At 44.7% G+C, this 12,569-nt stretch overlaps 1 protein-coding gene across 1 annotated transcript in view; it reads right to left on the bottom strand.

The window, feature by feature from the left end:
* The window catches only part of SDC2 (syndecan 2), a 118,448-nt gene extending 106,091 nt beyond the window's left edge, over positions 1-12,357 (bottom strand). Inside the window, exon 1 of the mRNA XM_017341450.3 lies at positions 11,764-12,357. Coding sequence (XP_017196939.1) covers positions 11,764-11,823 — 60 coding nt within the window. The 5' untranslated portion in view covers positions 11,824-12,357. The remainder of the gene's footprint in view (positions 1-11,763) is intronic.
* Positions 12,358-12,569: the final 212 nt, after the last annotated feature.

Here is a 12,569-nt window from a genome sequence, read left to right as displayed (position 1 = left end):
AAACAATTCTTGCTCTTTGTACTTTTGGACATTTTATTATTTAGAAATTTTACCTTGGAGAGCAGATGGGGAAAAAGAGAAAAATATGAAAACCAAGTCACTTCAAAACGAGATTTTGGTTTTGTTTTTCTAGAAAGCAGTTGCTTCTCTCCCCAACAAGGGCTCTTCCTATATTTCTTGATTATAGTTTTCATCAGTTTAGAATGCCAGATATATCCAACTAAATTCAGACAAAAAAAGGAGTCATATTTTACATATTATTCATATGTGACATATGGGCCAAACTCCTCTTCAAGCACCCTAAATAATTAAAGGGTAAGTAACAGTTGCTTGAAAGTAGGCAACACGTAGCCTGTTTAGCTTGCAAGACCAGCCAAGGGATTTGCCCTTGCTAGTGTACAATGCTGTGAATCAACTGTTAAGTTGGTTCAATAACTAATCAGGAAAATTATAAAGTTTAATCAAATCTAACAAAATCCAATCAAAAACATTACTCTCACCTAAATGTGTTTAGAAGGGGGACGTAATTTAAGATTTTAATTCATTATTAAACTTAAGATTAATCAGTGTTTAAAATTTAAGGCTCCAGCATGGACTTTCTTCAAACATTTTGCAATAATTATCCCAAGTACTACCATAGATTTTCAAGTCTTCACTAAATGTCCAAGTTGTACAAAAAAAGTCCATTGTACACTTCACCTAAGCCTAATTCAGGAAGCCTAGGAGGTAGAGGGAAGGATATATTTCAGCATCACCCTGTCTGGTAAAAAAAAAAAAAATCAACTGATTTTAAATTTGTGAAATGCTATTTCCTTTCAAGTCATCAATCAGAATGCAACTGAGAAATATGAAATGTATGCACACACACACATTAACATTTTAACATATTCCGGATCACAAAACCTGAAGCTGGAAAGAAAGAAAAATGTGTGAAACACTTACTATGGATCAGGTTTTATGTCAGAGGTTTTTTAGTCATTATTGAGGCTAATCATCAAAATAACCAAAATATTATAAACTCCAGTTTCACAATAAGGAAACTTGCTTGTAGATGATAAGAAACTTTACTAAGGTTGCAGAGGTTTTAAATGGTAACGCCACAAACTGAACCCTAATTTAGCTAATCCCAAAACCTTCAAACCATCCCCTGCATTATGTTAAGCCAGGGGAATATACAACTCAATCTTGACAACACTAGAACTTCAACACCATATAAATTAAACTCTATATATGTTGTGACCCAGACTTCACTAGGCTGTCACACACCTGTCACCCATGCAACCAGAGACTGTTGCCTAACAACTCAGTAAACAGTCGCCTTTTCGTTCCTAAACATGTCGAGAGAAATGAGTCTTCAGCACAGGTGCACTAGCCTTAATATAGTAAACTTTACTGAACAAGACTTAAAGACCTTTATATTAATATTTTATAGGCTTTTATCAGATGCTTTTCTGCATCTGTTGAGATGATCATATTATCCCTTTTAAACTGTTAATAACTGCACTGCTTTTCGAGGTTGAAGCAAATCCTACTTGGGTTCATCATTACTCTTTCTATAAGCTGTTCTATTCAATTTCATAATACTCTTTAAATTTTTGGTATCTATGATAAATGAAAATAACCTGTGATTTGCTTTTTGTGCTCTTCTTGTCTGATTTTGACATGGAGTAGCTAACTTCATAAAAGAACGGCCTTGCGGCAGGTATGTGGCACGGTGAGTTGCTGCTTGAGACACCCACATCCCACCATCACAGTGGCTGTTGGAGTCCCAGCTCTTCCACTTCCAGTCCACTCCCTGTTAATGCTTCTAGGAAGGCAGCAGACAATGGCCCAAGTACTTCAAGTACTTGGGTCTCTGCCACTCATGTGGGAGACTTGATTGGAGCTCCTGCCACCAGGCTTTGGGTTGGTCCAGTTCTGGCTGCTGCAGCCATCTGGGCAGTGAATCAGTAGATAGAAGATATATCTCTCCTGCTCACTCATGCTCTCTTTCTCTTTGCCTTTCAAATAAATAAATAAATAAATATATCTTTTTAAAAAACAGCTTTCTATCAATCATTTCCTAAGCTCTGGAACAACAATGATCTGTTCCTTGAAGGATCTCAGTAACTTATAAAATCATCTTGGACTGATGCCATTTTTTTTTAATTGAAACTGTTGTGGAGATAATAGTAGATTACATGCAATTGTAAGGAATAACTGAGAGATCTCTGACCGTTTACCTAGTTTCTCCTGACTAGGTACTCGTGTGCAGGTATGTATGTGTGTATTTAGTTCTACAAAATTCTATCACATGTGGAGGTTTGTTTATATATTATCTTTATATATATGTATATATATAAAGATATATATGTATGTATATATATATTAAGAGTCTTCTTGCTCATGATCTCCATATATATATGTATATATATATTTCATATAACCAAAGTTTTGCAATGCATAGTTCTATATCCCACTTTTACTCTATTATGTTTCCCAGTTAAAAACATCCTTCAAATATATTTGAATGGCTGTATGATATTTCATTTTTAAACTTATATGTCCTTCAACTATATTTGAATGGCTGTGTGATACTGAATGTGTGAATTAGAATCTTTTCTTTAACCACTGCTCTATTATTTTACATTCAGCTTATTTCCATTTTCTAAACTGTTGCAAGGTTTCAATAAACACTTTGTAAACACTGTTTATCCAGCAGTGACTGCTTCCTTTGGATAGATTTGTTGAGGTAAAATTGCCAGACAAGATGGGCTTTTCACACCCTAACACTTACAGCTTCGTCCAGTCCCCGTAAGGAAGCTTTCATCAGGCAGAAATAATGAATGGCATATTTCCTCACATCACCCTCTTCTAGAGAAGAGCTGAATACAAACACATGCCCAGTATCTTCACAGTGCCAGTCCACCCCAAGATGGCGAAGAAAGTGGCAGCTATGAAAAAGCCGGCTCTAGCACACATACCCTGAGCCACTTCCTGGGCTGGATGAGACCATGTAGTGTGTTTGTGCACCTACTTTTTAGGGAGGCAGAAAACCAGAAATTACAACCAACACATGACATAGAGCATGGATACACCATGGTGCTCAAAGCTTTACCTATTTTCTCTCACATAATCCTCAGAATCCATTTTAGGATATTGCATCTTACAGATGAGAAAATTGTGCAGAGAGATGTGAAAGACTTATTCAGGGTCACACAGTATGTGCATTGAAATCCAGGCAGGTCTTAACTCCACAGGCCAGGTTCTGGGCCACCCTACACAGTACCTACTCACTTAAGAGTCTTCTTGCTCATGATCTCCATAATATTCAGACCAACTCAAGAGCTCTCAAGAGGAACCAACAGGAAGGCACCAGGTAAAAGGCCCCATTCTGGAAAGGGAGATCCAGCAGGAGCCCAAGATGATTTATGGGACTTAAGCTTTAAGGAGCCCTCCAATTAGAACAGTAAATCATGTTGTCTTCTCTGTAGAATCAAAGTCTTTCTGCTACATCAGCTGGCCTTGATGCTAAGCTGGTTGGTATCAGAAAAAATATGGGAAAACACTAGACTGCATCACAAGTATCAGAGCTCTCCATCTGACCCTAGTACATGACAAATACCCAGCTGAAGTTAGCATCAGTTACTAGAAACAACTTACCATTCTGTGGTGGGAATGAATCTCTGGATTCATGATAAAATCAGAACTTTTTTATTTTAGGACAATAGGTTATACCTGATAAAGATATAAAATTTTTGTTTATAATCAAAACTAAATGCAAGTAAATCTTTAAGAAATATTTGGCAGGGGCTTAACAATTACTTATGGATTTGGTTAATCATTACACTCCCCCAATCACAGCCTGAAGCACAGAAAAAAAAAAAAAAAAAAACAAATATTAAACGCAAAACTTTCTACTCCATCATTTTATATATGCAAGAACTGAGGTCCTACAGAGGGTAAGGTAGTTCACTACATGTGTGCAAACCTGACTTCTGCTTGACTAAAAAATGTTATGTCTCTACTTTCTGTATATTTAATAAGTTACACTCCTTTTGGGAAGAACTTAAAAATGTCTAATGAGAGGGAGGAGATGTACAATTTGGGACATGCTCAATCGGACTTGCCCCAAATGGTGGAGTTAGAATCGTGCCGGGAATTCCAATACAATCCCATCAAGGTGGCATGTACCAATGCCATCTCACTAGTGCAAGTGATCAATTTCAGTTCACAGTTGATCACACTGATAGGTCTAAGAGTCAAAGGGATCACACAAACAAGACTAGTGTCTGCTAATACTAACTGATAGAATCAAAAAGGGAGAGAACGATCCAACATGGAAAGCGGGATACACAGCAGACTCATAGAATGGCAGATGTCCTAAATAGCACTCTGGCCTCAGAATCAGCACTTAAGGCATTTGGATATGGCTGAAGAGCCCATGAGAGTATTTTAGGCATGGAAAGCCAAGACACTGGGGAAAAAAAAAGAAGAAGAAGAAGACCTAAATGAAAGATCTCTGCGAGTGAGATCCCAGTGGAAAGAACGGGCCATCAAAGAAGGAGGTACCTTTCTCTGAAGGGAGGAGAGAACTTCCACTTTGACAATGACCCTGTCGGAAAATTTATATTTACTAAATAAAATTAAAAAATAAATAAAAGTTAAAAAAGAAAAATTTCCAAAGTACAGTTTATGGATTACAATGGCTCCCCCCCCATAATTTCCCTCCTACTCGCACCCCTCCCATCTCCCACTCCCTCTCCCATTCCGTTCACATCAAGATTCATTTTCAATTATCTTTATATACAGAAGATCGATTCAGTATATATTAAGTAAAGATTTCATCAGTTTGCACCCACACAGAAACACAAAGTGTAAAATACTGTTTGAGTACTAGTTATAGCATTACTTCACATTGGACAACACATTAAGGACAGATCCCATATGAGAAGTAAGTACACAGTGACTCCTGTTGTTGACTTAACAATTTGACACTCTTGTTTATGGTGTCAGTAATCTCCCTAGGCTCTAGTCATGAGTTGCCAAAGCTATGGAAGCCTTTTGGGTTTGCCGACTTCTATCTTATTCTGACAGGGTCATTGTTAAAGTGGAAGTTCTCTCCTCCCTTCAGAGAAAGGTACCTCCTTCTTTGATGGCCCGTTCTTTCCACTGGGATCTCACTCGCAGAGATCTTTCATTTAGGTCTTCTTCTTCTTCTTTTTTTTTCCCCAGTGTCTTGGCTTTCCATGCCTAAAATACTCTCATGGGCTCTTCAGCCATATCCAAATGCCTTAAGTGCTGATTCTGAGGCCAGAGTGCTATTTAGGACATCTGCCATTCTATGAGTCTGCTGTGTATCCCGCTTTCCATGTTGGATCGTTCTCTCCCTTTTTGATTCTATCAGTTAGTATTAGCAGACACTAGTCTTGTTTGTGTGATCCCTTTGACTCTTAGACCTATCAGTGTGATCAACTGTGAACTGAAATTGATCACTTGCACTAGTGAGATGGCATTGGTACATGCCACCTTGATGGGATTGTATTGGAATTCCCGGCACGATTCTAACTCCACCATTTGGGGCAAGTCCGATTGAGCATGTCCCAAATTTGTACTTTGGAAATTTATATTTACTAAATAAATAAATAAAAAAAGTAAAGACAAAAGCAAAACAAAAAATAAAATAAAATAAAAATGTCTAATGAACTTAAAAGTGTCTAACTTAAAATGACTTTTGCTTGACTAAAAATGTTATGCATCTACTTTCTGTATATTTAATAAGTTGCACTCTTTTTTGGGAAGACCTTAAAAAACGTCGAATGATTGGATACCTTATTCCAAGTGTCATTCTTACCATGAGACTAAATTCTACTAATTGTACATACTCCTTTGATATTAATACTATTTGTGTTGAATATATATAATCACAAAGAAAAAATAAACATGAAAATGCCTTAATTTTTACACATTTTTCACATTTACTGTATTTTTATAACATTTTTTCCTGCAACAGAGTCAATGATAGAAAAAGGAATGTGAAAACATACATCTCATCTGTATTTTTTTATAGCTTGGAGTACCAGATTACAAACTGGCCAAGCTGTCGCCAAAGACATACTAGCTGGCTGCACTGTGCTGCTGTGAAATTCAAGTGAAAAATCTCCAAAAATGTCAAGGCTTCTCTCCTCCACCCATCCTACCACTTTTTTCGGACACTTGAGAAAAACATTCACAATTCTGTTTCAACAATGTCCTTTCCTGTTCAGAAGCCATCACCCTCTCTAGCCTTGTTGCTAAAGCTAATGCCGCCCTAGAAACAGACTTGTCAAAATGTGATCAGGGTTTTCAATAGGAGGACTAGAAACTGAAATGGCTTATTTTCAGGCATTTGTACCCTGACAAAATAAAAATACTCCTTTTCTCTGTCCTCAGCCTGCCAATATTCACTCTCAACCCCCCCCCCCCCCAGCCCCATTCTAGCGGTCCAGCAGGCTGGGACACAGAGCTAACCCTCTCCTGCCAATGTCCTGGCATCTCAATCCAGCCCAAGGAAGCAGGAGGAAGTCAGGTGTGCCCAGCTGATGTGCTGTGACTTTCCATCAACGTCATTCCCTGCAATGCTGATGAGGCTGAGTTTGAGAGGAGTCAAAACTAACAAATTTTCCCAATTCCATGAAGGGCTACTCGGATCCTAGAGCACACTGCCACCAGTGGCTGCCCCCAACAGAACTTCTAGTGGGAGTACCCTCTGACCCAGCAAGCCTAAGCCCATAAGTACCTGCACTTAGGACTGCGGCATCAACAGGTGTTAACCCAGCTCCTTGCATGCACTCAGCAATGCTCAGGGGTCACAGATCTGGAACCATGGTTCCTCCCCTCAGACAGTGCCAGCCTTGATCAGTGAAAAAATTCACCTCTTAGAATGTCAAGGAGGTAAAGAGGCCTTAAAGGACATCTTTTATAGCCAAGGAAATAGAGGCCTAGAGAGGAAAGGGAAACACACACACACACACACAGTACCCGGTGTACTCAGGCACCATTCATCAGCTCTCTCATTTTATCCTTGCAACAGTCAGGCTGCAAAGGCATCCTCAGGTCCAATTTACACACACACACACACACACACAAAGTACACACAAGTGTGTGTGTGTACTTTTTCAAGCAACTTGGAGCTTTAAGTATCTTATCCAAATTCTGACACACTAAGTGCAAAATACCACCATTGAAACCCAAACTTTTCCACCTTCCAAGCCTTGGCTTATGTGCTCTAACCCCAGATACTGCTCAGACCTTTAGTAACAATACAGAATAGCATGTAATTAAGGGGTTACGAGTGTTCTAGAACAGTGACTTCCAAATGAGGCTGACTTGTACAATCATCTGAGATGCTTTATAAAATTACAGATTGTTCCCTCATCCTCCATTGTCATTCAGGCTTCTGATTATGTAGCTCTATGATGAGGCCCTGAAATCTACATATAACATATATATACTTCCAGTTATACTGATCATCCATCTGTCTGACTATTTGAAGAGGAAAAAAAAAAAACAGGTTGGATCAGTCATGAAGAGTCACAGGGAGCTCAGATTAATGGACACAATTTAAAAGGGAAAACACAGAGCTGACTACCTCCAGGGAGTGTTGATGACAGTGACCAGACCGTAAAGGCCAGGAGACATGACGGAGAGAGAACAAGTGGGATGACCAAGAGGGAACCCTCTTAGGGAACAGCTTGGAAATTCAGCACAGGCACACTCCACACATGGATAACAAGCACACTACGAAGCTTCTGGGCCATTAACAAAGTGGGAGGGGACAAACCAAATAGGCAAATGTCTGGGCCAAAAATGGCCACTAAAAGGCTGATGACATACAGACACAAGCTGTAAGTTCCCAGGAAAGACAAAACAGAAGGAGGCAGCTCTCTGGGTCACTAGAATCTAAGTTCCAAGAAGGCAGGAGGGATCTGTCTGGTCTGCCGACTGCTGTATCCTGAGTAGGTGGATTTGGAGGCAAACGAATGTGGAAGTCAATGAGGGGAGTAAGTCAAGGTTTTCTTCAAGACTCAAGTCCAAAGGACTAGAATAAAATGACGGTGCTGGCACAGTTCACCCAAAAAGTAAAACAAGAGAAGCATGTTTTCAGCAAAAGCTCTTCTTCATGACTTCTTTTTTATCTCTAAGATTCTAAGTTGGCTTCTGGAGGAAGCATTTGGTGATTTGGAGACACTGGAATGTGCTGCTGATGGTGGCATGAGTGACGGACACGGGTGGGTAAGATCTTTGGGTTATGTTTGGCAATGGAGGAAGGCCCATCTAGTAAGAATCCCAAGCAGAATGGCAACCCTCATAGGACCTACTAGATCATGACAAGGAGATGTGCCAATAGCACAGTGGCTTGACCGGACTCCCTATAAATCTTAATGACAGAGCTAGTCCGGCTCTGTACGGCTGGGTCAGGAGCCTTGCCAACCCAAAGAGGCCCCGAGCCATCTGCAGCCGGCCAATATCTCCGAGGGCTTCTGGAACCCTGTGAACAAGTTCCACCAGGGAAAAATGAGCTGACCTTTGGAAATCCTTTTCAAAGTAATGATTCTCCAAGATGCCCTTTGAATCATCACATGACATGAGCCCTCGAGGCTGCCTTCTGAATGGAGGGCACCATTAAAACTAGACAAACCGAATCCCAGGAGCAGGAGGTGACGGGCATACTCAAATTCCTTCCTGGACACACATCTTCCCTGCCAGCCCAATCTACTAAGATCTTTCTTTCGTAAATGACATCTCCCTCCTGCTCATATCCAGCTGACAGAGAAAGGGCCCTTGTCTCTACACAATTCCCTAACAAAAGTAATTTGTTTCATAACCACCACAGCCAAAATATATTTTTTCAAATAACTGCAAAAGGTTATATGACTTCCATCTGATGTTCCCCTCTCATGTAAACTTTCCGGAGCCTGCCTTTTATAACACACTGAGAGGTAACGCATGGTTCCAAATGACTTGACAGTTTCTTTTAATTTACACACATCTAAGCATGTTTATAGAATTCCACTGGTTCAAAATGCTTCCTTTTCTTAAACATATTTCCAGATCAAATTAAGTGTTTATAGCAGTCTGCAATATATTATTTCTAAAGATAAACAGTCATGTTAAAAAAAAAAAAAAGAAAGAAAAAGATCGAAAACCAGCAGCATATCGCTACTGCCACACTCAGTCTGTCTTTGCCTCTGCCCAGAGTTCCCGCAGAGTCCAGACCTGCCAGCAGAGAGCATGAATGGATCACTGTGAACAGGCTTTCCTGCTATCCCCAGCATGCATAACGGAAGGGCCACACGTTCTTTCTCACAGCCCTGAGCCTGAGTCCCTGAGAACCTTTGTGCCCCTGAGCTAAGTATAATATTCAAGAATTCACAAACTGCAGACATTTCTCCTTTCTTCCAAAAAGAAGCTTTAGGATCAGACGATGTCCACCTCTAAATCCCCAGAAACTGTTGCTGTTTTTAAATTATGATGCAAAGGATTGGAAAGAACATTCTATAACAGCTAAATGTTTAGGAACCAAGTCTTGCAACTTCATGTACATTTATGCAATTATCCAGGAAATGCACAGACACTGAAAAGTAACTCAAATGGACTATTGGCCACGCTGGGCCTTGAAACAGCCTCTACTGAAAGACCAACTTACTGCTTCCCTGTCGATCTCCAAGTCAATGTGCTTTAAAGATCAAAATCACCTTTTGGGGCATTATTCAAATACTGAAAACCTGTGTCTTCCACAACGACGCACCTGACTTGGAAACCATCCGATCTGAGTTCAAATTAGGAAACATGAGAACCTCAGAGAAACATATTCGAAGGAAAGCTATCACGGGGAGACAGGTACAGTTCAGCCAGAAAACTTAGGGAGTACTGTCAAATTCATGCAAATATCCCAGAGGGGCAGGCGGCAGTGGGAAACACATTTTCTCTACAATTCCAAGCCAGTGATACTTCCTAGCAAATCTCCGGACAAGTCCGGAGAAACACACAAACCCTTCCTAACCCTTTGAAGGCAGGCAGCCTTTGAAAAGCGCACTAGATGAAATTCTCCCTTTGCCCTGTTTTGCAACAAGAGGAGCAATATTTTTTTTCCTGAAATAAACACGAGAATCCACTCCCCTTTGTGTACAATGAGTCAAAGTTCAGAACTGGTTGGGAGAATACTAACCCCATGAGATTCAGCCATCCTTTGCCAAGCAGAAGTGCTGAGAAGCAGAGGGTTCTACCTCCCAGCCGCCGCACTCCCTATTGCGATAGTTTCCTATCCTACTTGCTCTCCAACTCCAAGTCCTTACCGGGACCTGCCAGCATACACAGGGGCTCCCGCACTGATTACCAATGTCCTTCCGTGGCTCGACGCCAAAGGTTTCCCAATCCTAAACTGCCTGGCTCAAAAGTCAGTGAATAGATAAATAAGGAAGGGAAAAACAACTCACAAAACTAAAAATGACACACAGTAATCTGTCTTGGAAAAGACAGTTCATTAGAAATAGACAAGCTATTAGGTGGCAAAGAGAGAGGACATGGGGCACTAAAAAGGGAGTGACAGCCTTCCTGCCTGACCGAATGAGGGGTGCACTGGCTGCCGCCTGGCCTTCCAAAGCTCCCCGAGCCCAGGTAGAGGCAGCGGCAGCGGCGCACAGGGGAGGCCCGGGAGGCAGCTCCCATTAGAGGGCGCTCCTTAGGCTTCGTAAGGAAACAAGCTCCAGCCCCTGAAACGCGACCCAGAGGAGAAATCAAGTTCTCACTGCCAGGGCGGGGGAGGGAAGCCGGGTGCCCCGCAGGCGGCCCCGCCCGGCTGGAGACGCCTCCCGGCCCAGAGCGCAAAGGCGGGGCCGCAGAGAGCGAGTGCGGAGTGAGGGAAGCCCCTGAGCCCGCGAGGCCAGGCGACCCGAGGCCGAGCGCAGTGTCACACGCACCCCGCCTCGCCCTGGCGGCCGCGAGCCAGTGCAACCCGACTAAAATGTCCTCCTGCCCCCTAGGCCTCGCGGGCTGCCCTCCGCCCCTGCACGAGGGCCGGGGCGCTGCGAACCGGGATTCCAGCGGCCGGCGCCTAGGCATTTTGGAGGACGCACCCCCGCATCCTCCAGCGAGGCCGCGGACTGCACTTCCATCTGGTGTCGGTTACCTCGCCCCTGCCACAGGCAGCGTCAAACAAAAGAACTTTTGCAAACTTTCCTCTCCGGATACTCACAGGTTTCTTAAATCTGGGCCCCATCTCCCCAGAACTTGCATTCCACGTCGCGGGCGTGGGGGGATGGTATGCGGAGGAAGGGACCCCAAAGTTTCCAGGTCATCCCTGGGTCTCGGGGGACGCGCAGAGCGGATCCGATGCCTGGCGTGCCCTGCCCGGGCTCCTGTCCCGGGCCACCCTTTCCTCTCCGTCCCTCCACCACGCAGCAAGACGCCCTGAGCCGAAGAAGTTGGGAGTGACTTCAGGGGCCCTCGCGGTTAGGTAAAAACTGCGAATTCTCACGGCTCCATCACTGGGGACCGCAGGGCAACTCCCCGCAAGCTGTGCTTTTCTGCGGGAAGGGCAGGAAGCTGCCCGCGGAAAGGGGTGGCGGGGCGAGCTCATTCGCCCCAGCAGCTCCCCAGGGACCGAGAGCAGTATCAGGACTGGGGGGCGGGGAGGGAAGGGTCCCCCAGGTGGCGCTCCCCATTCCCCGCGGGCGCCTCAGACTTCTCGCCTGGCCCCGAGCCCCCGAAACGGTGAGCGTGACTCCCGCCTGGCCCACTCACCGACTCTGCCGACACGCAGGCCACCAAGCCCAAGGTGAGCAGGATCCACGCACGCCGCATATTCCCCGGGGAACGGCTGCTCCCAGCCTCTGTTTTCAACCAAGGCGAAAAAAGCCTGCTGCCCAGCGCTCCGCGCAGCCCGCGCAGAGGGATCCGGAGCGAAGCACCGCAGCGACCGCGGCTCCTCGAGCTCGGGGGCTCGCGCTCGGGGGCACTCGGGGGGCTCGGGGGCGCTCGCTTCTTCCTCCGGCGCCTGCTCCCGCCGCCCGCGCTGCGCCCCGGGAGCGCGGCGCCCTCTCACTTGTTGGTTCCCGACGCGGAGTTGGTGCTCCCGGGGAGGCTGCTCTCTGGAGCTCTCCGGGCTCGGCTATGGTTTGGACTCCCCCGCGGACTCCTTCCTGGTGGGGCGGTGCAGTTTCTGGATTTAAGGATGAAATGCGACGGCTCGAAATGCAGCTGCAGCTGAAGTTTGGGGTGGGAGGCAGAGCGGAGGGGGCGCGCGACTCGCGCGGCTGCAGCTCCCGGAGTATCTGGAGAGGAGCGCGTCCGAGCCGGGCTAGTGCCTCCGCCGCTGCGCCCCTCCTCCTCCTCCTCCTCCCGCGCCGCCGCCTCCCTCCCCGAGCCCTCCTCCTCCTCCTCCTCCTCCTTTCCTCCCACTCCCCCCTCCCTCCCTCCCTCCCTCCCGAGCCTGCTTCTCCGGGCTCCTCCGGGTGACTGGGGGAGAGGAGGCGGCAGTGTGACTCCCAGATAAACCCGGGAGAAATTCCTACAGGATTACACCCCGATTGGCAGCTCCGAGCGCCAGT

This window comes from Oryctolagus cuniculus, chromosome 6, assembly GCF_964237555.1.
Source record: "Oryctolagus cuniculus chromosome 6, mOryCun1.1, whole genome shotgun sequence".
NCBI lineage: Eukaryota > Metazoa > Chordata > Mammalia > Lagomorpha > Leporidae > Oryctolagus > Oryctolagus cuniculus.
Note: the sequence above shows the minus strand (reverse complement) of the source record. Positions and strands in the feature narration are given on the sequence as shown.